The sequence below is a fragment of the Nestor notabilis genome, unplaced genomic scaffold (genome assembly GCF_000696875.1).
Source record: "Nestor notabilis isolate BGI_N333 unplaced genomic scaffold, ASM69687v1 scaffold2282, whole genome shotgun sequence".
In the NCBI taxonomy this organism is placed as follows: Eukaryota; Metazoa; Chordata; class Aves; order Psittaciformes; family Psittacidae; genus Nestor; species Nestor notabilis.
Window position 1 is genome coordinate 23,484 of NW_009919466.1, and position 27,262 is coordinate 50,745.

Consider the following 27,262-nt stretch of genomic DNA (forward strand, 5'->3'; position numbering starts at 1 on the left):
AGAATCTCCCTATTACAGGTATCACCTGTTTTACTTGAGAGCAGCCATCCAAAAGTTAGATGTTCAGCATAAGCTGCTGATCTAGAATACTTTTCCTGTCAGTGGGACAGGAGCACACATCTGGAGGATGATTCTTCACATCCCTAGGTGGTAAAAATAAGCAACATCCTGCATGTGACCCTCTCTCACTGACCAGAGTCTTTCTCCTGATGTAAAACATTTTTTCAAAAGACTCATTATATGCCAAGTTGACTACAGATGGAATCTGTAAAAAAAGACTCATTGAAAGATATGCTGAACTATGTCTTAGATGAATAAAAATAGACAAAATTAATACCATAAAAGTCCAGCTCTAATTTTTTTATAGAAATTACCCAATTGGCTTTGACTGGGTTTTGCTTCAGAGTGCCATAATTCTACTGCTGAAACTTCCAGTTGTGTCTACTACCCTGCAATAAAAAGTGAAGATGATTTTTAGAAGGGAATAACAAAAATGTTAGACCTACAAAAAATCAAAAAGTTCTAATACTTAAGTAAGCAAGTACACTTATAGGGGAATTATACAATGAAATAAATAAGGACATTCTAGTTTGAGAACGGCAGCACAACACCTGTATTTTGCGCATTAGCATTTCAGTTATGATGATTCAGAAATGGACAATATCTACAAGTAGTCATCAGGGGTCTGATTACAAGCACTTGGATGACTAAGTTCCCTGTGGGATTAGTCCTAAATAGGTAGTCCTCAGTTTGTGAAGTTTACCACACACAACAAGGGTATTTTCCTTTTGAAATTCTGTCTTGATGCAAGGATTTTTAGTCAGTTTCACTGCAACATCAGCAGTAAGTCAGAAATTGCACACAAGCCTGGACATGACATATGACATTTGAACTCTACATTAGCCATGTGCATGAGTTAGTTAAAAAAGATAACACTTATAGTGTCTATAAGAGTATCATGTTTTATAACAAAAATGGTTTCCTTGTTTAAAAAAAGGGAAACCTACCTTCGCTACTACGTTATCCTTATGATTCATTATTAAGTGTTACCTTGTAACATTCAAATTCAATGAAAATGTCTTTCAAGTGCAGAATCCTCCAGTTGTGTTACTATGCTTATGGTTTCAAAGGTCTTTTTTCCCTTTCTTCTCTTCACAGGAAATGATCTATTTCTAGTTGCAGTGCATGAACTGGGACATGCTCTGGGCTTGGAGCACTCTAATGATCCCACTGCAATCATGGCTCCATTTTATCAATATATGGAAACTGACAACTTCAAATTACCTAATGATGATTTACAAGGCATTCAGAAGATATACGGTATGTCATACTCTCATTAAGCAATCTAAGTTTTTTGCTCTAGAATACGTTTGAGGTCCTCCTGTCCATACTACCTCTCCAAGAAAGTTTGTTAGTGTATATTCTGCCAGCTGTTATGCCAAAGGCCATTTTGTGAGTAAGCCAGAGACTTTGAGGAAGCTCTTATACTTTATTTCTCACTGTTCACAACTTGCATTCAAATTTTCAATCAGCTGGAATAGTAAGTTAAAATGTTTTAAGAAGCAGTAAAGACTGTATCAGCAAAAGGATCCCAAATTGTGGAACTATTAAGAAATGCAGGCTTTTAACCATAATGAGTAGTAGTCCAAGCTTGTGTAACTGGATTAATTGATTGCTTCCTTGTTTATCAGTTTCCTGGGTGTACAAAATGTGGTCCCAGAAAAAGCCTTTCGTGTGATAAATATAGCAAACTGATCTGAAAAGAATGCTATTACCAGTCCAAGATTTTGAGCTTCCTAAAGGGAAAAAAACCCCACTTTTTTAATATGTGTTTGTTTAGAGTTTTTTGTGTCCTGATATGAGAATAATGTAATGTAAATAAATTCGACATCTATTGAATTCAATTTGACAAGGTGAGGTAATTGAAAATTAAAAAAAAAACAAAATAACATTATTCTTACTAGGAGTTGAATGTAACACTAACGCCCATATTACTATTCCTTACGTTTCCAAAGACATGGTTTTGTTTTTGTTTTTAAAGACTTCAGTTCTGTTGATATCTGTTAAATAGTCTGGGGTTTTTTTCTGTGGTATCTCTATGTTAATGCTATGTATCTGGTACATATCATTTGGAATTGCCTTGCTTAATATTCCCCAATTAATTCTGTATTGCATTAAATTTTTTACTCATAATATTTTCATTTGAAAGGTTTTCCATGTTTATATTGAATATTACCAGGGCTATTCCTTGTTTAACATCACTACTAGAAAGGACAGCTATGATCATGTAGAATTACTGTACTGCTAACTAGAACTCTGCAGCCTCCATGATGTTTTGTATTAACAAACTTTTTAAAGTATTGCTTAACAAGCACTGATGTATATTTTCATAAAGCATAAATAGCAATTTCAAAATTATTGGCTAATCAAGTTTTGTTTGGTTGTTTTATTTTTCCTATGCAATTAGATGGAGGGAAGGTTGTTTCTCATGACCTCATAAGTTGGTAGTCTAGACTTAAGGGCTAGACAAGAATTCTGTGCTGAAAACTAACTGCTAAGCTCTAACAGCTGTGGGCTATACATTAGGAGAAATGTGTTACCCCTGGGAAGTAATATCTAATATCACCACCAAATGGCATATGAAAGCTTTGGTTTGGGGTTAAAAACTTTCCAACATTAGCTACTGCAAACTGATTCCTTTGCTCCCTTTAAAATCAAGAGGTGATCTGGAATCATATGCCTCAGTAAAAATGTCACACCTATTAAAATAATTACTTTGGTCTGCAGTATTCCTTGAAACACCTTTATTAGCTGTAAATTATAAATGTCACAAGCCTTAAAATTGTGAGTGAAATAGATACCTTATTAAATTGCATGATGACCATTTAGAGAGTTTAATATTTCCTTACATAGTCCATCTTGTTTTTTAAAAAGGTTTGATTTTCTTTTAATGTATCAGAAATTCAAATGCCATTTATGCAGTTTTACAGTTGTCTTAATATTCAAAAGTCTTTCTGAAACTGTTCATACAAATGATATTTATTTTTTAAAGTCAAAATTGATAATGTATTTAAATGATTTGGAAAGAGGCCTAAATGGAATGAGCAAAATTAAGGTGTTCATCTTATTTCTAGAAATCTTACTGATCCAACTGAAACTTCTTATGTTTTGTACATGGAAAATATAAGTAAACATAATAATGTGTAGAAAGGGAAAGGCATTATCAGAACAACCGTTGCAAGTCATTTAGTGTGCTGTTGGGGTTATGAACAGCATCTGTCTAGGATGGCCTTTTGACTCGCAGGTAGAGAAATTATGAGTGGGATAGTTATTTCACTTGTCATCAAACTCTGTATATTATGACAGAAAATGTACTTGAAAAAAGAAAAATATTTTAAAAATATGGATGCCTAGAATTTGAAGTCCAGTTTCAATAGCTTCTGTACATAGCAAGGGGCATTGAGGAGAGCTGGGAATGTGCTGTCACTAATGCACATAACATTATTTGCCCTACAAATTGGGTCAGTAGAAAATATCAAGTATGCTACATACATGTATATGTGAATTGATGAGTGAAAGTTAAAAATATGAGTTGAAAATCCACTGACTCCTGATGATCCTGTTAGGAACAGGTTTTTTGTTTTCCTTTATTTTGTACAGTAGGCAGTGATTCTGTTTTAACAGTTCTTACCCAAGTTGGTAAAGTATGTGCTACAAACCACGTCTCATCTAAAATGGTGGTGGACTATGCATCCTTTGCAGGTTTTATTCGAACGTTATTCCAATAAGGAAGGAAGATTCTGGATAGAGAAAAGTAATTTTCCTTGGGTTCGGTAGTTGTTTGTTATACCCTTTAACAAGACAGGAAAAGTGTGTTAGGTCACTTTTTCCATTCTCCTTTCACTGTAGGATTTGCACTGCTTACAGCAGGTTTTTGTTGTGTATTTCTTTTAAGTGCCTCTGGTGGGCATTTAAATTACATCCTGCTGCTATATTTGTAAAGGTCCACCTGACAGGATCCCCTCACCAACAAGACCTCTGCCAACAGTGCCCCCACATCGTTCAATCCCTCCAGCAGACCCGCGGAAGAATGACAGGCAACCTAAACCTCCCCGGCCACCCACTGGTGACAAACCTTCCTATCCCGGAGCCAAGCCTAACATCTGTGATGGGAACTTCAACACTCTGGCTATTCTTCGCCGGGAAATGTTTGTTTTCAAGGTAGGGGGCTGTGAATTTTTCAATGTTGCATCAAATGTCTACATTTCTCCTTTTCTTTTTTTAAAAGCAAACTCTCAATCGTCATGACTCCACTTTCTCAGGCTGCTCACAGTCAGAAAGTTCAGGAAAGAAATTAAAAAATAAACATGCACATGGTTTCAGTGTCTAGCAAAGGACTGCTGTAATGTTCTATTTTGAGAAAACACCTATGTCAGCAGAAAGTGTAATGCCTCAAAATGCAAGGGTAAATAAATGCTGCATGTTATGGAGAGATAAAAAGTTTAAATCAGTCATGAATAATAGGAATGATTTTGCTGGGAATACAGCCACATCCAGAAATACAGTAGATATTGTGTCTTCAATGCCTCATTTTTTTTCCATAGAGCTATAATTTTAACTTTACAATTAGATCTGTCATTTACAAAGGAAGTTTGTCATTGTGTTGTGGTTGCCTTGAAACCACAATATCTCAGTAAAGGTCTTTGCCACAAAAATCTTATTGCATATGTGTCATTGTTTATTTCCATTTGTCTTCCTGCTCTGAGCTGAATATGTGGTATATACACCAAATTAAAATAAACAAATGGAACTGAAAGGCATTGATAGAAGGACTTTGCTAAGACTCACGGACATCAAAGCTATTTTAGGATGATGATCTGCAATATGTTTTCCAGAAGGCATTGAATGGTGACGAATAATTAAGAGTCCTTATTATTCAGCCTCTTAAACGAATTTGCTGACAGGTAGTGCTGCAGAAATGTTCCAGAAAAAGGCAACAGGATAATCTGTTATTTTGAACTACTAGTGTGTCAAATTTGCTTAAGCAACACAAAGTGGGATCTTTGTTTTGTACATACGTGATATGATTCTTCTTAACTTCCGCATCATAGGTAGAGAAGAAGGGCCTTTCACATGAATAAATACTTTTCCCTTCAGCAATAGTGTAAGCATTAGGGAAGTACAATGAATTTGTCCGAAAACATGAAGCTCCCAATTCAATGTCTTTTGTTGTCCTTTCTAATAGGACCCCTTTCACCCTTACATGTTTTGGTTTTATGTAATCTATCACTCCAGATAAATCTTATTAGCAATGCTACCCAGGCTTTCACTTTCTTTCGCATACCTGAAAAAATATGTACAAATAGCTTTACATGAATTCATTCAAAATTATTACACTACCTTCACAACCCAGTGGACAGGAAACATTTTATTTTATAAACAGCTAAGGATTTTGATGGCCCTGGGGCATTTAGCCCTTTACAATTGAACACATGGGAAATCTTCAAATACTGGGAGGTCCTGAACCATCGGTCTTTTTATGACTAAAACTCAAAGGTTAAGGAAGAATCTAATTTTCTAACTTGACATTAAACAGGATATTAAAATACCTACTTCAATCTCATGTCATCCACCTCAAGAGCACTAGAGCATATTCTCATTTATTTTAGACATAAATGGATAAATAGTGAAATATTATCCCACTAGCACAAAATTTCCTGTCTAGCCAAGTTGGTGTTCCTGGATGAATAAATTCATCACCAGTATTAATCCCTTTTACCTATTCTGACTGAAAATACAAGGAAGTTTTCTCCAAAAATATTTACTTTTTACTGCCTTAACACTTCATATTTACTATACTGTTTGTATGCTTACTAGTGTGCAAACTACATTTATATTCCAAAATTAAAACTCCATTCATGATCCACAGCCTAATGAGGAAACGTGGGAAAACTTTGTCAGAGAAAAATGACCAGTAACAGAGTGTTAACAGATTTCATGTTTACAGTCTGACTTTCCAAAATAAGATTGCTGCAGTCATAAAAGCAACATGTCGGGAAGAGAAGAAATAGAACACCTTTGTCCAGATTAATTTCTTTAAGAATGTTCTTAAGTTCTTAAAGTTCTCCTTTAAAGTTCTCCTTTTCTCCTCAGGGTACCTGGGAGCATGGCAAAGCATGACTTGGATTAGCATGCTAAGCAACAGAGTTTACTTATGTATATGTACAAATCTTGAATTTGTAGTGTGACTTGTCTTTGAGTGCTTGAGTTGGTAGGCCTTAACTTTCTGGTTTGTACATTAACGTACCGATGATTTTTGTCTGGTGAAGGAGTTTCATTACCTGTTTGAGAATATTGTTTTTCTTGGGGGTGTGGGGCTGGTGTATGGGGAGGAGTATGAAAGGACAGAAAAGGGAAGAAGGAATTAAAGATGTCAGGGGCTGTTACTGATTTCCAACTTACTTTGTGGAACCTCGGGCAGCAGGTTATAAGGAAATGTTCCACATGTCACACTATAGCAGAAGCAGGGCAGAAATTAGTTCTCAGAAGGTATAAACAGGAATAGGGACTGAATACAGGAAAAGCATCCAGCTGTGGAGGAAGTGAAACTGGAGGTTCTGTAGCCGAACAAAATTAAAAAAGCAAACCTTTTTGCACTTGCCCCTTAATGATAGAACAAGGATATATTGGGAAATGATGGGCGGAGAGCCAAGTACACAGAGGTGAAGAAGAAAAGGGGATTGATGGCAATATTGTACCAGGTGGAAACAATTAAAGAAGAATTATGACCTTCATTGGGAGAATTATTGCTGGATAGTTCCCAGATGAGTTAAATTAATAAAGTTGGAGGCTAATCAAATGATATCCTTTTCTTTCTTTGTCTTTATCCACAGGTCTTTAATGGTTGTGTAGTGGCAGATTTTACTGCCTTCTGAATGGCGTGTGTGCCATGTACCAATTTCAAATAGAAAATAGACACTTCTTTATCTCATGGGCAGGTCTCAAGCTCAGGAACTCAATTTGTTCAAATAATCCTTGAAATTGCTTGGGAACTTAGCCATGGAGTTGAAGAATGTGAGCCTTTTTTAATAATTAAATTCTAATCTAAACATAAAAATGAAGTGCGAAAGATAACAGTTTAAGATACACTGTGGATTTTCATAAAAGACAGAAAACAACATTAATTTCAGGAGGATTGTTTTCTCTTGGCTGTTGAGCTATTAGGTATACTTAAGAGTATCAGAATGTTAGAAACAGTGTCTATGTTGAGTCAAACTGATAAGCTTTGTCTGTGGTTTTAAGACTATCTGGCATTCTTGAATGGGTGTATCCAAAGTAAAACTGAAAAACAGTGAACTTAAAGGAAAAATGGGATTTACACTTATACATCCCTTTTTTATTGTTTTGCCATCACTTTGACAAATTACCAGTCCTACTGATACTTGATAAAAATTGCACGGTTATAGAAATTAAATAAAGAGGAACTGTTCTTGATGTAATATGAACAGTAAACCCAAAAGTAAAGCAATCAAGTTGTTAAAGATACCCCAAAGGCCACCAAATAAAATGAAAATTTGGTGGATCTATTGTTTTGGTAGAAATTATTGGATTTTAAGGAAAGCAAAACTATTTGTCACCAAATATACTGGATTTCTGACATATAAATTTAATCTCTTAAAGGGACTTCTTCCTGAATTCTCTTAAAGGGACTTCTTCCTGAATTCTTTAAATTCTATCTGTAAGGCTTGGGGACACAGTATGCTATAGAAGAAAAATATTAGTTAAAATCAAAATATTGTAGCTATTGTTTTCAGTTGTCATCCACTGTTAAAGTGTATGAAATTTGTCTTAGTTGAATGCATTTTTTTAAATAACTGCTATTATTTAATACGTTTGAACAGCTATAAGCAACCATCAGTATAGAAGAATTTCTGTGCCAGAATTAATGAGTGCCAAGTTTTTATCCTGGGATTCCAGTTAGATTCTGTATTTATGCTGAATGCAATTAGTATTTAGCTGTCACACTCATTTCCAGTCTTTTATCCAGCTATTTTCTCCTTCTGTTTAGTTAGAACTCCCCTGGGACACAGAAACTGGTGAAAACCAAATTGGTCTTCCTTTTCTGGGAAAGTTGTGCAAAGTGGCATGACACTGTCTGCCTTTAATGGAGAAACCTCTCAGCCATTGTATATAGCAATATGTGGTGTCTGACAATACTGTCTTCTTCTTGAAGACTCCTGAGAGTACCTCCAGGGCTACTGCATCATGAAAAGGAACCCCATTGTCTAAGGTCATCAGAAGAGATCCATTAGCGAGGGTGTTTACAGCATATATTTCTACTTTCTTCCTGTGTTCCGTGCAGTTCACACTGCTTTTCCAGTCTTCTGAAGCAAAACAGTTTTGAAGATAATCTCGAATGTTCTATCAATAAAGGGACTTAAGTTAACACCTTCTGAATCTTTTACACAGTTAAAAAAAAATGTTGGTCGAAGAGAGCCAGTGATTGCACAGAATGTATTGTCTCTCAAAGGGTGCAGATCAAGTAATAGTGGTTGCTTATTCTGTTATTTTTGAGGTGTGTATAGCTTCTGTTTGACTCTGCATGCTGATTGTTCCTTGGCAACAAAATTACCTCTAGCTCTGTTTCAGCAATCTATGTTATTGTTGTTAATATCCTTTTTTCTTTATGTCCTTTTCAGTTTCACAGATTTTAACAAAATACTTAGATTTTTGAACTGGTTATATCTAGAAAAGGAAGCACTAAGTGTGTGGAACTTGTTCTACAAGCAAGTTAGAGGGACGAGTCACTGCTCTTTATGCGGCACAAGTTTTTGCCTCAGAACTTCCCAGAGAGGTTACAGTGGCCCTTTCTTTTTTTGATGCTAAATCTTTAAGAAACAAATGAATGGATCCTGTATAATCTAGTGAATTTAGTATTCATGTTGGAAAAGTTGACTCACTCCTAGAAGAGCATTTTTAGACACTGTGGTATACTAAGGTGTTTGTTGAAATGTAAGTGTAAGAGAAAGAAGCTTGTCCATTAGACAAATAGCATTTACAACTGAGAGAAATGTCTTCTGAAATGTTAACATTACAGATGGTAGAATATGGAACTAATTTTAGGAGGCCTTAACAGGCTGTGTTTTACTATTTTATAGTAATTTCTCCACAACTTGCAGAAATTTGTTTTCTGACTCTTCATCTGCTAAGAACCATTGTAAAAACATTTATGACGTGCCAAACAACCAAGCCAATTAGGCTGTCATTACCCCTTGGCATTAGTTTAGACTGCAGTTCCTTTCATACATAACTGTATAGATGCCATTTAATATCCCTTTCAGAACTGTGTATTTATACAGAGTAAGCTGTTAAACACAAAAGGAAAAGGGAAACTGTTTCTTGATATGTGGTAAACAAATGAGGAATTTTTAAAGCATTGTAGCCTTGACTACTAAATCATAACTGGTAGGTCTATTAAAAAATCTGTGAGACGGAGGGAAAATAATAATAAAAAGTAGAGACAGAGAAACAGCTGCAGTATGAGACTTGACTCCACCTTATTTGAAAGCAGACATTTTTTCAAAGCTCTCCTGGCCTGTTTGTGTAGCTGGTTTTTGTCGCATCATGCTGTGGATGTCTGGGCTGTCAGTTGCAGCCTGGGAAAGTTCAGCAGAGGATACTGTAGAAGCAGACACTTTGGGATCTGAGGGGCAAAACCATTTAACATCTCAGCTATAAAAGACTGGGAACAGGAGGACAGAAGTAGCTAAGTTTGCAGAGAGCGGACTCCTTTCCCCCTACTTTTTTATATCTTTACGTTAGGAAGAACAATGTGGTGGAATTCACCATTTTTGAACTCATCAGGGAGAAGGGCTGCTTTAATTCAGTAATTCATCAGGTAATTCAGGTTATATGTTGGAAAGGAAGGAGAAAAGCAGCAAAAACTCAGTGGAGATTTCAGTGTATCACAGCAGACCAAGCCTATTGGAAATGTACAGGATAGATGTTTTTTGGCATAAAACCAAATTGTAGAATGTCAAGAAGGGAAAAAGAAGAAACATGCTGGAATACTAAAAATTCATAGCTTGCATATTTTTGATAAGTGCATACTTTTGCTGAGAGATGTAAATTTTTTTTCCAATGTTGCCTAAACCTTTCAGTGTGCTTCTAAGCTAGGGAAGGGTTTTAGCTAGCACATTTCATAGAGGTTTAAAATGGAAAGCGCAGTCTTTTTCATCACTGTATGTAAAATAGGTAGCATATTCCATCCAGGTGCAAAGGAATTTAGACAAGAAAGTAATTATCTGGGTAATAATTGTACCAGAATAGTTCAATTAAAAACCCTTCTACCCTCTAGCCTTTTAAAAAATTCTCCTTTACTGTACTTTATTACAGTTATATGTCAGTTCTAAAGATGGCAACCCAGTATAGCTAAACTTATTACCTAGCACCTACTAACTTACAGGTATATTTCTACACATATAAATACTATACAAAGTTCTAAAAAGATCATAGCTATAGTATTAGGGCTTTATTTACAAGAGCATTGGTGTAATGGATATACATGTTTGTGAAACTTGTAAGCGACTTGAACTGATTAGCTAGTTGTACTGTCTGGCTAATAAAATTCCTATTATTCATGTACTAGCCCATTAAAAAGGATAACCTTAGCAGGATCCGTGACTCAGTATCTTCAGCAGGGCTTTAGATTTGTCAGAGGAAAGAGTACTGAGTTTTTTTTCCCCAAATGGCTGTTTTCATGGGCAAACAACATGGTGTGAAAGGATTTGATCAGTAGCAGAGCAGATGGTACTGAGATCCTCTCATGTCCATCATATGTGCTTTGCTTTTAATTAGATACGGTCTGTCCTCTGAGGCCAAATAGTTGCACTATATATGTGGTTCAGATTTTTTGGAAGGGTAGCTATCCCTTAGACATTGGCATCTTTGACTGTGGACCCCTTTGAGAGTGTATCACACAAGCGTTTCATCTAATGCAAATGGTGTTTCCATCTTTCAACATGTAATTGCTCATACCATCTTAACCCAAATAAAACATCACATCTTATTTCTCCTCAAGCCACTTTTTGCATGACAAGATAGCTCGACTACCTTCATACTGAGAGTTTGGATGATGTGCATTGCAATACAGTCCAGGGAGAAGAGGGAGGTTTAACAGCTGTGCTGAGACATCACCTTGACCTTACAGACTAATATCCTTCTGAATTTTCTTTTCTCTCTGAGAAAAACAAGGCAGAGTGCCTTGTTTAAATTCAATTTAAATGTAAGAAAAACTTTTTTCTGGAACAGGTTTGGCAGAGAGCTTGTGAGTCTCCATCTTTGGAGATAATCAGAATCTTTGGAGATAATCAAAACCTAGTCAACTGACTTTAGCTGACTCTTCTTTGAGGAAAGGTAGAGATTAGATCTCTAGAGGTGTCTTCCAACCCCAACCCTTCTGTGATTTTGTTTAGCAATTGAAATATGAGCACTACAAAGGCATATTCATAGAATCATAGAATAATTATGGTTGGAAAGGACCTTAAGATCATCTAGTTCCACCCCCCCTGCCATGGGCAGGGACACTTTGCACTAAACCATGTCACCCAAGGCTCTGTCCAACCTGGCCTTGAACACCATCAGCACTGGAGCATTTACAACTTCCTTGGGCAACCTATTCCAGTGCCTCACCACCCTCACTGTAAAGAACTTCTTCCTTATATCTAACCTAAACTTCCCCTGTTTAAGTTTAAACCCATTACCCCTTGTCCTACCACTACAGTCCCTAATGAAGAGTCCCTCCCCAGCATCCTTGTAGGCCCCCTTCAGTTACTGGAAGGCTGCTATGAGGTCTCCACGCAGTCTTCTCTTCTCCAGGCTGAACAGCCCCAACTTTCTCAGCCTGTCTTCATAAGGGAGGTGCTCCAGCCCTCTTATCGTCCTGGTGGCCCTCCTCTGGACTTGCTCCAACAGCTCCATGTCCTTTTGATGTTGAGGACACCAGAACTGGACACAGTACTCCAAGTGAGGTCTCACAAGAGCAGAATAGAGGGGCAGGATCACCTCCTTCGACCTGCTGGTCACGCTTTTGATGCAGCCCAGGATATGGTTGGCTTTCTGGGCTGCAAGTGCACACTGAAGCTGGCTCATGTTGAGTTTCTCATCAACGAACACCCCCAAGTCCTTTTCCGAAGGGCTGCTCTGAATCTCTTCTCTGCCCAACCTGTAGCTATGGATGTATTTTTAACATCAAGATTCTCTGCTAGGTTGTGTTACTATTGTGTGTATTTAAAATCTCCCAAAATGTTTCTGTGTTACCCGTTTTCCCCACTTTTCTCCAAAGTAGGGTTTGAATATTTCTTCATACTCCCCCAAAACCTCCAGAAGTCCCTTCTAACCTCATCCATTCTATGATTCTATTAATCCACTGAAATTTCACTGTTTCACCCTCTCATTTCCCAGTAGCATTCGATCCATCATCTCTTTGGGGATATAGCCCTCACAGGCAATAACAAGTGAGACTTAGTCAGAAGACTGTTTTGTGGCTTCTGTATTCAGATCAGAAGAAGAGACCAGACAGAGGAGATTGTGGTGTGTCGCTGCTGCTCACAAAGCACTAAGAAGGGAACTGCAGGGGAGGGAATGTCTACCCTTTCCAGCTCTCATCCACTGCAGTCTCCAACCCTTGTCTCAGCTTTCAGGGGAAATCACCCTCCTTTCTGCAGTCAGGCTCTGGGCTAAAAGACATTATTCAAAGATTGACCTGGTCCTGTCTCTGTGAGACTCTTGCCATCTTATAGTGAGCCATTAATACCTACAAGGCGTGCTCCCTACCCCAGAGAGGCCTCACAAATTTACAAAGAGGTACTTCAGACTTCAAGAGTTTTCAGAGTAGAGTTGACAGACCGAGTTTAACAGGAATGCTCAAGTACTTGTCTGAAATCCTTTACAAGTGTGATAATAGGATTTGGGACAATATTCATAGATTTGAACAGTTAAATGTGAATCTTAAATCTTATTTCTGGTTTAGTTTTAATCTAATAAATACCGGAATATGTAAGAATAAGTACTTGTAAATCATAGTCCAAAACTCCATGAATTAGTCATTCTTTAGAAGGAGGATTTTCATCATTTTTTAGTAGAGTGGAATTGGCAAATCTGAAGATTTGTGTTACTTTCTTTATGGAAAAAGATGGAGTGGGTAAAATTTTAGATATTCTCCTTTATGTATTTATTTCTATAAAAAATAAAATTATTACTTTTTCTTAATGTCCCCAAAATAATTCACAGGATCCTCCAACAAATGATAACATGCTTAGATGGTGTTACCTGTGTATTTAGAATTGCTATTTTTCTTAGTCATTGAATATGACTGTGTATTTAGAATTGCTATTTTTCTTAGTCATTGAATGTAACTGTTTCTTTTTTCTTTCCATACGCCAAGAAGTTCTGAAATCTAGCTAACCATTCACATAATTCTGCTTTCAATCAGAACAAGTTTTGCATACTATCAAATGCAAGAACTATAGAAAAATTACAGTTCTAAATAGCACTATTAAAGAAGTGAAAGACGTAAAAAATACAGATAAAAACATGTACGTGAAATACTTTGATCTGGCAGATTTACTTCTTATGATAACACAACCTAGCAGAGAATCTTGATGTTAAAAATACATGCACATAAGCTCTCAGTAGGCTTAATCACTTGATTAAGGACTAACGATGTGTATCAAAGTTGAAAGATCAAAAGTTTTTTTTTCCCCTCACAGTTATGTTTGCTTGCTACAGATAGAGAATCCCGTGACCCAATTAATTATTCACTTGTTATTTTACTACAAGAAAAAATGGCTAACAAAAAGCTTCAACTGAATGCTAGGGTAGAAAAGGTATTTAATTTTGTAGAACCTGCCTGGTTTTAGAGGCTCTTAGTGAACTGATTAAGTATATTCCATTGGCAAGAGAATAGAAAACAGCATTTTTGACAGAAAATAATTGCAAAAACTCACAGCAAGGAATAATCTAAATTTACATGGAGGAATATCTTCAGTTTGGTACCACCAGCAAGTGTTATCATGTAATATTAACAATACATTTTAATTGGAACCACATCCTAATGGAACCAAAGGGAGTAATTGCAGAAACACTTCAAGCACAAGGCTTAATTAAAATTTCTTGTTGTACAAAATTGTGTCCTTTCAACTAATTCAGGTAAACATTTGGGGAAACAATTGAAATGACTTGTAATGTAAGCTTTTTTGAGCAGTGGTGTTGATCAGTTTTGGAAATGCATGCTTAATCTGGATTTACAGCTAAAGCTTTATATACCAGAAGTATTTGTATATTTTTAATTTCTTTGTTTCTTTTATTTTTCTTCCATTACAAGGGGTTGAGGGTCCACAATGCACCAGCTTCGCAGGCATTTTAATTCCATTTGTTCCTCTGAATTAGTCATTTCCTTTGCAAAACAGTGCACTCCTAATAGTTGAAGTCTGAAATAATTTAGAACATCCATGTTTATTTTTTCAACGAATCAGTGAAACACTGTTCACACTGTTAAAAATCTATTGAAAAAATATCAAAAAGTTATAGTCGATATTTAAATCCTACATTTTCTTCTTTTTTATAAGCTATAGCTTGGATATTTATTTTTAACTGTTGCCTTCCTTGCCTACTGAGTGAAAACTTGACCCAATTGAAAGTAATGGGAAAAAATCCATTGACTGTAACAAATTCAAGATTTCACTTAGTATTAAGTACCTTTGATATGACAGGGAGACTATCTATTTTGAGAAATATGTATGACATCAAATAACAGAACAGCAGATTAGCTTGTAATAGCAAGCATATGTGATTAAAAGAACAACGACAACAACAAAAAAATACCTATATAAAATCAAATTTGATTGTCCAGTCTGTAAATCAAAATGAGACAGGGATAATTTTAATTAGTGATTTGACATATCTGTCAAGTGACAATATCTTCACTGAGGAGAATAGACTGTATTAGGTCAAAGGTTATACTTGATAGTGACAGAGTTCAATCCTTTCCCATTCTCCCTAACTGTTCACTAGCATTTCTTCTCAATTTTGTCACAATGGAGCCTTGGCTGATGTTTTGGAGTAATATTTGATCAGCTCTTTATAGTACCCACAGTCATTTACTGCTTCAAATTGTGGATTCCCAATCTGTAATCAGATAAAGTAATACGTAATTTACAATATTGCATATTCAGTCAGAAATTCCTTCACTTTCTTCATGATCTATTCTGAGTGACAGAGAGAGTGAGCAAAGAAAATCCAATACCTGCCATTTTGATATTTGTGTTGTCATGACAGATATGACTGATGGCTGCTCGTTGCTGGATATGCCACTCTTAATTGCCTGTTTTTCTCTTTGACCATCACTGTCAACCTCAAAGCTAGTATCTCCAAGAATATTGCTGTTCACTCACTGATTTCAGTGGGAAGTTCTGTAGTCTTTTTCTAAGCCTGCCACTTCTATGGGTGAGAAGATTTAGATAGACTAGCCCCATGCTACTCAAAGCTAGATTGGGTACCCAGATTTTTTTATTTTTGTTGTCAGCAAAATTTCATAGATCACAAGCATTAAACTGAGATCAAACAGCATATATTAGCACCTTAGCTTGCAGCAGCTTGAATCCAAAATAACCCCCATACACTCACTTACAGAATTTCTTATATCATGTCTTCCCCTATTTTCATATGTCATCAGCTTATCAGAGTTTACTGCTTAATTCATATCCAGGAGGAAATACAAATATTTACTGTTTCTTGCTCCTACCTGTGGTTCTGACATGACTCATCAGGGCACAGCACCTTCTTTTGGTCTCCTCAGAGAATCCATGTGCAGTGTGGGCAAGACAGGAGACAGGGTAAGTGGTTGGATAAGCACGGACTGACTGCATCTCCACTTAGGATCACATTGATTGCATCTGTGTTGCAAAACCATGAGATTTTGCTTCAGAGATTATGAAGCTTCAAGGGAGGGTCATGATTCTTTTAGGTCTTCAGAGACGTAACAAATACCAAGGTGAGAATTGCCAATGCAGCTGCTTTCATGTATTGTACTGTGTATGTGTGTATGACACTTAGATTGTGGTTACCATCAGCTCATTCGATGTTCTCACCCACTGATATACATCTTTCTTTACAACTTGTGATGTTAGTATTTAATTAGGAACGTTTTGCCCAATTTTAATTTCTTCTTTAAATGTTTTTTTCTTCTTACTTTCTTGTGAATGCTTTTTTATTATTAGTCATAGAGTCATCGAATCATAGGATCACAGAACCATAGAAACATAGAATGGTTTTGGTTGTAAGAGACCTTCAATGATCATCTAGTCCAACCCTTCTGCTATGGGCAGGGACATGTATATGTATGTGGAGAGAAACACAGAAGTATATGAATTTATGGGTACGACAAAAATATGAAAATACAGGTGATATAGCGATATATCATATATGTGATATATCATATAGCGATATATCATATATAGGAATATATACATAAATGTACCCCAATTCATTCTAGAGTAAACATATCACTGCTTAAAGGAAATGAAAGCTGTATTACATCTAGAAAAAATATTTTGAGTACTAATTTCTGTGATCCCATAATATCAAGAATAAATTTTTGATAGTTGGGTTTAGCTAATGTTGGTGGATATAGTCTGTTACTTCCTCGTTTTCACAAGCTTTTGGCCAACAAGAGTGAATGGTAATGACTCATATATTATTTTCACCATGAAAAGAGACTTAGAAGCTTCCTATAGCTGGAAACTATGCTAAATGATTTCCTAGACATGCTGCAGTTCACAAGCCACAGGCTTATAGAAGTAGGTGAATATTTTATCTTACCGAGTGAATCCTTCTCTGCTCTACTGGAGTTTTCTAGTCTTCTTGGTTTCCTAGTGACATCTAGCTGGGTTAAAGAAACTAGAAATAAGTATTTATTAATCATAATTTCTCTGTTTGACTTCTCAGTTTTTTCACTGCCTGCATCTAGAAATTTTGGTGAAGGAGGTCATCCCGTCTCTTGGATTGTCAGTAACTTTTGTTTATCTAGGCCGACAACCTCTGTTCCGTTCTGATATAATCCCTATGTTTTGGGGTAAAAATAGAGGAAGGGAGTTGAGTTTGCCCTCTTGTCATCTTTTTGATTTTAAGGGAGTGCCTGAGTCATTACAGAGAGCCTGATGACTCAGACGTACTTGTAGTAGTTGTTAAAATAGTCTGCTCACCCCTCAGGCAGACGGTGAAGTACCATATTACAAGTGCTAAAAGATAAGGACAAACTTGTAGAGAAAACAGTTATTCTGATTTCATTAGAACAGTTGGTCTGTTTTGCTTGGACAAAGATGAGTCTGTCCTGGACCATTTTCACATGTCTGTATGTCTATTCCTTACAAATGTGGCATCAACAAGTTTCAGACTTAGGTGGTACAGTTGGTCTTCTCTGGGAAGATTTCTGTTCTAAGGTCTCTGCTATTGCTGGTAAGGCTACATAGCATAGTGCTAGAGAATATTGTACAGCTGGGAAAAGAATCTTGAAAATACTTCTATGCTGATATCCTGTCTATTTCTAGGGAACTGCATGTTTTCAAATCCTCTTGACAATCTTATTAAAGGGTAGTCCAAGGTTCTTAATATTTTTTTACTTCTTTTTTTCTTTTTAATGGAATGGTGAAAGAGGCTATAAAAAGGTGGAAGAAAAGTGGAGCGTATGACATATAATATCAGTAATGACTTGGAGAATGAAGGGAGTTGTAAAACTAGTATTACTGGGCTTTCAGATAGAATAGGCACTTACATTTTTTGTCAGATTTAAACCAGCAAACTGTAGTAGAAAAGTATTGGGTTTTTAGTTTCCCACAGAATGCGTCAAGAGAGGAATGTGTTAGTATAAGAGAAGTATCAAGAAGTAGGTGTTGGTAAATGGAAAAGGAGATTTAACTCATTTGAACATTATGTTTATCATATGCCCCATATTTCCAAGAACCATGATCACCTGTTGACACAACCTGTAAAATGCAGGCCTCTCAGAAAGCCAGTCTTCATTCCAACTCGGTTTTACACTACTCTGTAGAAACAAGGATAGCTACTGCAAGCAGGTACCTTCACCTCATATTGTTATGCAACTACTTATTAAACCTTTTAACACCTTTTCATTGTTTAGCCCCTACCTGCCTTTTTTCAAGATGGATCTATCAAGAATCCCTTGTTTGAATTCTATTACATGGACAGGCATGTGTATTAATGAAAACATGTCAGACTTTTTCCATTTGAGTCATCACTGTTCTAATACTTGCAGTTTAAATATAATACATACCTCAGCAGAACACTTTTTTCTCCATGCCAGGATAATTCTTTTCTTTTTTAATCGAGAAAATTTTTATTCTTTATAATTAAAAAAAAAAGAAAAGCCCAATTTTTTTATCTTTTCATGGTGCAGACCACACCATTGCTCCATGAACTCATGGAACTAATTGGCTTTTATGTGAACTCTCTATGGGTACAGGCACCAGAACTGACTTCAAGGAATTTTACAGATGGCTTTTGTAGGCTCAAAGTGCAATCGCTACTGAGAAAATAGTCAACAGCTCTGTAAAGGCCTAATGTTCATCCTGTGGATAGAGGGGTTAGTGCAGTAGTTCATGTGCATGTGTTGTTACCTACAAAGCATTAAAAGGAATGTGAGCATTCCAGAGATTTCTGACAACAAGCCTAGTTTTGATGTCTTTAGAGGTCTTTATTGTGCCTCTTTTATGGCTAGCTGTTTGTTTCTTCATATTGGATCATCATCATGTGGTAGTGGAAACATTTTATAAAGTTTCAGTCATTTTAGTTACTTGAACAAAATCAGAATGAATTGAAATGCTGAATTCAGTTAGAAATACAGAAAGTGAGATGGTTTTGGGGTTTTGGTTTGGGTTTGGGTTTTGGTTTTTTTTTTAATCTAATGACCAGTTGGCAAAGATAAAGCACTGATGACATGACTCTCATACCTGAGTTGTTATCATTAATATGTACTGGGACACATAGGAAAGCAATAGCACTGCACATTCTTGTCTCCAGCTGCATCACAGTGCAAGGTCAGACTGCAGTCTGTGTAGCTGTCAGACTTGTAATCCAAATAGATACATTGGACAAGTTCTGATGTGAAAGATTTCCCAGGAAGAGCCAAGAGCTTCTTGGAAGTACATGATAGTGTTACAGTACATGGTGATCTTCCACATAAGGCCAAGATCAACTCATGGTGTTGTTAGAGGTCTCTAAGATCGTTGAGTTTCATGTGCGATGTAAGATCTAGTGTCACCCAGCCACTGGTGGTATTCAAAGACTCTATAGCACATTTTAAAAGTATTCTGCATAGTTCTGCACAGTTTTTCCTTGAACTGAAAGTATTCTATAGATACAGGTTTTGATTGCTTCAGAGTAGTTTTGAAAGGTTAATGTATACGAAGAAAATAAATGGGTAAATCCCATTGCTACTGTCCACGCTGGAAAAATAGGATAGATGGATATGCATCAAAAATCTTATAAAAAGATCACATAAAACTTGATAATAAAAAAATTATAAAACACATATTTGAGTAAGTCTGAAAGAATTTAAAGGATCTAATGAAAGAATCATTTACTAATGAGAACAGAGCTGTAGCAAAATAAGGATACAATATTTCAAAATTAAATATTAACCAAATGTTCATCAAAGTGTTCTTAAATTAATTACTTCCACAGAGCACCAAAAACTAATACCAATCTTAAGAGATGTTTATTTTAGAATGATTTTGTACATATGCAGTAATTTAAATTTGTTAGTTTAAAATGTAGAGAAGATTAAAAAAAACCCCCTGTTTTCATCTGCACTGGAAAGGGCAACAGCAATCATATGCCCTTTGCAATGCAGATGAAAGTAAGTTAGTTACTGCAGCTATTTAATGTGCTCAGCTAGGGAGAGGCAGGAAAGGGGCAGGATTTAAATCAAGGCATGTCTGCTAAAAGAGAACTATAGCCATGGTTGTGGATGCCTCTGCAAGTAGGCTATGTTCACAACATTCATTGAAAGAGGTCATTTCTCTGACAGTTCTCTCTGAGTCATACAATGCCTGTGTCCTTAAAAAAATAATAATTAAAAAAAATTTAATTATCCTCTTTGGGCATTTTTTTAAGCGTAAGAGTTATTTTTAAGAGCTGCGTTTCTTTGTGTGTGTGTATGTGTGTGTCTGTCTTATACATGCAGTATTCAAGGAAGCACACAGAGTATTTGGATAAACTAATAGCCAAGCAAATAGATGTCCAAACCATTTCTGCATGGAAATGACCAAACTGCATAAGGCTGGTCACTGGCTTATGCATTGACTGAATTGGCCCATTGGCTGAGTATCTCGTTACGTTTTGTTGAGGAAGAGGTAATCTAAGTTCACAGTATTACACACTATTTTTAATATTTGCCTTGTAATATGCAAGAAATTTAGCAAAATTTCAACATATGATACCCAAAATAAATGTCACACCTGTATTGTAGAAACATTGTTTTATTTTCTTTTTATGTTGATGATTTTAGGCAAAATAGTAACTCTTCAAAATAGTTGACTAATGAATGTTGTCTTTCAAGTGAGAAAAAGTATAGCACAGAAGAATGATTTGCAGAATCTAGTCTAGATATGAATGGATGTTTTTCAAAGCTGGCTTAAGAAATGCAGAATTCTCGTAGAGCTTTTTGTCAGGCATTCTGTGTTACTGTTTGTGTACAGGAAATAAAATCAGAAATTCCTCAAATCTGCTACTAAACATGAAAGTGTTTTGAATTTTATAAAACCCCTCTGAGTAAGCAGCAGCAGCAGCTTGGTGAAGTGGCTCAGCTTGTCCTAAAGGGAGTCTCTTGGTACTGGCTGAAACCAGCTGTGTCCAGCATGTGTACTTTGTTGAAATTACTACAAAAAGATAGGAGAGGTTTCAGAGCGATTACCAGTGTTTTTGTTAATGAACCATATTTTAGAATTTGATGTTGAACATAAGGGAGGTATTTTTGCTCCAACTTCAGTCATCGTTCCTCTGGTTACATCGTGCCATCCTGGTGGTTCTTATATCAGAGTCAGACTTCAGATTATTCTGATTCTGATGATTTGCCCTGAGGAGAAAGAACCGTGCTGTGTTGGTTGATGAGAAGCTCAACATGAGCTGGCTTCAGTGTGCACTCACAGCCCAGAAAGCCAACCGTGTCCTGGGCTGCATAAAAAGGAGTGTGGCCAGTAGGTTGAGGGAGGTGATTCTCCCCCTCTATTCCACTCTTATGAGACCCCACCCGCAGTCCTGCATTCAACTCTTGGGCTCCCAGCACAAGACAGATGTGGGCCTGCTCAAGCAAGTCCAGAGGAGACCCTTGAAGATGACCTGAGGGCTGGCATATCTCTACTATGAAGACAGGCTGAGAGAGTTGGGCTTGTTTAGCCGGGAGAAGAGAATGCTCAGGGGAGTTCTTAGAGCAGCCTTCCAGTACCTAAAGGAGGCCTACAAGAAATCTGGAGATGGACTTTTTACGAGGGTATGTAGTGACAAGACAAGGGGGAATTGTTTTAAACAGAGAAGATAGATTTAGGTTGGATATTAGGAAGAAATTCTTCACTGTGAGGGTGATGAAGCTCTGACAAAGATTGCCCAGGGAAACTGTGAATGTCTCATCCCTGGCAGTGTTCAAAGCCAGGCTGGATGGAGCTTTGAGCAACCTGGTCAAGTGGGAGGTGTCCTTGCCTATGGCAGGAGGGGTGGAACTAGATCATCTTTAAGGTCCCTTTCAGCCCAAACCATTCTATGATTCTGTGAGCAAGAGTTCATATAACAATATTCTTGTATATAGTGTCCACAAAGGCAATCTATGCAACAATTTATAAATGAGTGGGAAAAAAAGAGGTTTTGCATGTGAAGAGGCTCAGAGTATATATGGAGTCCCATAGCCCTAGGACTACTTTGGAAAAAGAAATGTTCTTTTCTATATTTCCCTAATCTCTGAAGCCTTTCTGGATTACTGTAGGTGATTGTTAAGAGCACGGCTATAGATTTCAGCATGACCAATGAAAAAGAGTTTTGCATATATCTCTAATGAGCAGAAAAGGCTACTCAGGTCAGCAGTTAGGACTCAGAATATGAAGCCAAGAAGGTAAACATAAACAGAGCTATTTTGGACCTTGAATAAATTACTTGAGATTGCTTTGTCAATTACACAGAAAAACAGGTAAGAATAGATACTAGAAAAAGTTATGCTACTCCTTAGCAAAGATTTCCTGAATAAAATCGCTGGATAATTTTTCTGCTTGAAAACACATTTACACCAGTGAACTTTTCATGTCACTGGTTTAGCTGAAGACAGACCCTTTAAAGCAGGCTCTGTGTAGTACTACGCATAAACAACAAACGGGTAAGTTTACCAGGTTTTTACTTGCTCCTACTCTGAGTCACAGTAGTAAATTCTTTTGCTCACGGTGTTCGTTAGCAGTAACATGAATAAGATAATAAACAATGGTTAATAATTGCATCAAGAAAGTACATTCCTTGTTTAGGAATGTATGGAAACACCAGAACTAGCGATAGCATTCAGTGATGTTTTTTTATCTCTTTGTTTTGAATCCAGTGAGTTGCTCTCATCTCCAGTGAGGAGACGATCAGGGGATACAGGATCTCAACGCAGAAGTTGCTGAGTTTTTCCTGAGCAGTGTTAAATGATCTGACTTCTCATGGTAGTTCTCAGACCACATTTTTCCCCTGTTACAGCCATGCTGTTGTCTCAAACACTTCAGGAAAGATTGTTTCTAGAAGTTCAAATAAGTCATCTTCAATGCATTATACATTTATCTGTTAAGGAATGGATAACAGTCCTTTGTAGTTTTAAAAGAGCTTTGTTTGTTCTTAATGTGAATCAGCTTAGTAATAAGATGAGCTGAAGTACTCTGTACGTGTATAGAATAGCCCATTTACTTAATTGTTTCCTAAAATGAGCTAGATTGGTAGCATCCATATAATGACTGATCTGGTCTTGCTAGAGCCAGTTGTTTTCTGCTGTGGGATTAAGTAGGAACCAAAATAGGGCTAATCTATACATTTCCTTGCAAATTCTATATTGAAAGAAAAAATGCAGAGACAGAAAAGAAAAATAAATTCAACAATCATTCTCATTGCTGAATTGTGCTAATTTTTCTACATTTAATTCCCCTAGACTGTGATTTCTATTTTTCTGCTCCATGAAAATTATTTCAAAGAAAATTAGTCAAAAGCATTTTATTCTTTTTTTTCCTATTCTATACAGTGGTGTACTCTGACTTTAATGCTACAAATTTCAAATTTGGAATGCTGAAAATGGATTCCCCAAATGAGTAGGAATAAAGCTTTTAATCCCTCATGCTGCAGACCCAGTATTACCATCAATGAGATCACCTGTGGTGATCATGAGCTCATGTGAATTCCACCAATGAAGTAGATGTGGAAAAGTGTCTCTTGAGATTAGATCAAGGTTTTTTAAAGTATATTTATGATTTATTTTTACTTAGATACAATAAATATACCCTGCATTTCTGAAATTAAGGAAGTTTCTTAATACTCCCATAGAGGTGTGTCTTAGAGGAACCTCTTTCTCTCCTGGATCAGTGTCTTGAAATATAGGAGATTCTGTCACCTGGAAAGTTTCTCTGTACATAACTGGAACTCTTCTTTCTCTGTAGGAGAATGATTTAAAGTTGCTGAACAACTTAGTATATTATTTAGCACTGTAAGTTTTTTTTCCCCACAATACTAAGATGGGAAAAAATCAGAAGGATACTCTTTTGTCTGAATGTTTCAGTCTGCTGCTCTTGCTTTGCATAGCTGGTGGGTGTGTTTAATCCACTGACAAAGGCTTGCTTTTGCACTTGGCCAGACGTAGCTTATGGAAGAAGACATGATCCCATGTGACATGTTCTGTCAATAAAATTAAGCTACAGTATTAATTGGAATGCATTATTTGATTAACATTGGTGTAGATCAGTTGACTTATGTTTATTTGCCATTTTTTCTGGTGGTTTTTTGTTTGGTTGTTTTTTTTTGGGGGGTGGGGTATGGGATGGGAGTAGGATTAAATGGGCTGAGCAGTGATCTTCTGGAATCTATCTGTAGTAAAACTTCCCTCTCTAGGAGCTGTAGGTTTAATACCTTAATGTTTTTAATTTTTGCATCTCATTCCATCTTTTGGTGGATATCCTTAAGAGCTCTGTATTTATATTTTTACATCAATTTAGAGTTTCAGTACTGACAGAGAGAAATTCATAGAGATATTTGCTGTACAATGAAAGGGTATTTAACAAATTACTGGGAGTTTCAGACACATTTTTGTAATCATAGTCAAAATATTGTAATTTAAAATTGTGGCTTGTCCTTGTTTTTCACCTATCCCATTGTTTGCTTTTAATCTTTTACTGCCTTGTGCGCCTACAATGAGTTTTAATATTCCTTGTAAAACCAGCACAAACCCTAATTTCTGCTAAAGTCAGCTTAATCTGCATCTTCAAGTAGTTACTTGAAAGGTTTCCAATTTTTTCTTCTTTCTAGCTCTATAGATTTTTTAGAATGTCTGTCACATTGGGCAGTCTTTCTGGATTTAGTGGGTGTCATTTGGACTTCTGAATCAGAGTGTCACATGTCATTATGGAATTGCAGATAGAGTTCATTAGGTGTAAAATAAAGGGCAGAGCTCTAGAGATTTTGTAACAAATTAATGTTTTATTCTTGGCAATGGTGGTTGGTCCAGAGACGAATGAGAAAATGAGGTGCTGAGAGAAGAAAGCTCCATTAATTTTGCAGAAAAAGCTCCACTAGTTTGTGTATAATGGATGAACTGAAATATCTGGAGATTAGTTTTAATTCTCCTACTCATCAGTTGTGTCCCTTAAGGAACCTGAGAGATGTTTAAGGTGAGAATAAATACTGAAATTGAAATTAATTATTCATAGGAGTTTTAAATGTTAATTTGAAAAGTATGCATTATGATTATGATCCAGATTTTTTTACTCTAATATACTCTTCAAAATTTTCCAAGCTGTTATCATGGTTTAAGCCCAGCCGGCAACTCGAAACCACGCAGCCGCTCGCTCACTCCCCCCACTTCATCTTCCCCCCTCTCCTGGAGGGATGGGGAGGAGAATCGGAGGAATGTAACTCCCACGAGTTGAGATAACAGCACTCCAGTAACTAAGGTATAATACAAACCACTACTGCTACCAATAATAATGATAAGAGGAATAACAAGGGAAAAGGACACAACCGCTCACCACCCACCGACCGATACCCAGCCTGACCCGAGCAGCGATATGGGCCTTCCGGGTAACTCCCCCCAGTTTCTATACTGGGCATGACGTGCTGTGGTATGGAATAGCCCTTTGGCCAGTTTGGGTCAGGTGTCCTGCCTCTGCTTCCTCCCGGCTTCCCCTCCTCCCTGGCAGAGCATGAGACTGAGAAAAGTCTGTGATCGGAGTAAACATTACTGAGCAACAACTAAAAACATCGGTGTTATCAGCGTTGTTCCCAGACTGAAAGTCAAAACCACAGCCCTGCACCAGCTACTAAGGAGAAAAATTGACTGATGTAGCTGAACCCAGGACAGTTGTTAATAAAGAAGTGCTTTTATGAGGACAGTATTTGCTGTGATCATACACAATGTACTAGATTTTAGCCCCTTCACGGAGTTACATATATATGCACAGGAAAGCTTACCTAGAGCATTTACTGACAGTGCAGAATGATTTACATATAACCTCTTGTTCGGCGTGTTTTCTCTAAAAAGCTTTGTTGTCATTTTTTTCTCAGAAATATCCCATCTTCTAAACAAAACAAATTTTCTAACACTTAATTTGAGTAACTGTTCCTGATTCTTCATCCTACTATTGCCATTTATCCATAATGTTGTTTCTGAAACAGCTTATACTTTCTCCCTACTCAATGCCCATTTTCTGATTCTTAGATATATTGCTCATTTTTCAATTTGATTTTGAGGGCTTTTTTGGTTTCAGTTCTGCGTTTTGAACTGGGAATAGTTATCCAAGTTTATTTTATGTCTATAATCATAATATTTAGTGATCCATTATTATGCAAGATCCCAGCTGCACAGGAGCAATCCATGTCTGGAGCTATTGGGTAACTACACATGCTTACAAAAAGGCATTTGCTAGCCGGCAAGGAAAGGCACTAAAAGCTGTGCTTTTAATGTATATGTTTCTCACACTTGGAATTGGAGTGCATGTGACATGTCATGTGTTCAATCTGTCTGCAGCAGTTAATATGTTTTGGGAAAATAAAATACGTAAAAATATATTTAACCAATAAAGACAAACAGTTTTTCAATGCACAGTGTTTCTCAAAAGAGACAAAACTGTGTTTATTCAGTATAACCAAATATCCTGAGACATGTTTTGTCAGAGAAATTGTTTCAAGCTATTTACTTCAAGTGTGAAAGAACTTCTTAGAGAGAATACACATTATCTTGGACTATGCCTCTTCCGAATTTCAGTAATAGCTGAACTGTGTTGAAAACATCTTTTCAGTAATCATACCTGTTTAACAAAATACAGATGGTAAAATTGATGGTAAATACAACTTTGTTTTAAGATAAATTAAGTACATTTAGTTATATGTGCTGAAATAATTAATTCTTTCTATAAGTAGAGCCTATCATATCTGATACCTCAGAAAGGCCTTTGCCTTGCTGTACAGCCACATGCTAGGCTTTCTTAACTTGATTTCCAGAGTTTGTACTCTGACAATCTAAAACTGTAGAGTCCAGTGTGTTCATAGGAAAGTCAGTCAGGAAAGTTAAATTGGCATAAATAAATTATTCTTTCAACCTTTTCCAACACCTGCCTGTCCCAGTTGTATAAATGATCCAAACTTCCAGTTCTGTTCTCAGTTATTTCCAGATATTTGCTGATTCTTGTTGATCTGGCTATCTCTAAAAATACATTTATTGCCAAAGCATGTGCCTAGTTCTGTCTGTTTAAATAAGATCATAAAAAAGCTAAAATTATACATTTCCAAAACTCTAGTTCTGTGGAAACCTGTAGGGTCCTTACTGATGAGCAATAACCATTGTGCATGATTATTGCAATAGCATGTAAATCTACTGAAAAAAGAGCAGAAATATGAAGAGCCTATGGGTTTCCATCAACAGAAAAGAGAGCACGGTACCATTTCTATTGGAAGTATCAGTAAAATTACTATAGGAAAG

General features: G+C 36.6%; 1 protein-coding gene across 1 annotated transcript in view; it reads left to right on the top strand.

Annotated features, from left to right (window-relative positions):
* LOC104402360 (matrix metalloproteinase-16) overlaps positions 1-27,262 on the top strand; it is a gene marked incomplete at its 3' end in the record, with an annotated part of 59,232 nt that overhangs the window by 19,636 nt on the left and 12,334 nt on the right. The window contains exons 2-3 of the mRNA XM_010010230.1: positions 1,159-1,320; positions 4,004-4,221. Coding sequence (XP_010008532.1) covers positions 1,159-1,320; positions 4,004-4,221 — 380 coding nt within the window. The remainder of the gene's footprint in view (positions 1-1,158; positions 1,321-4,003; positions 4,222-27,262) is intronic.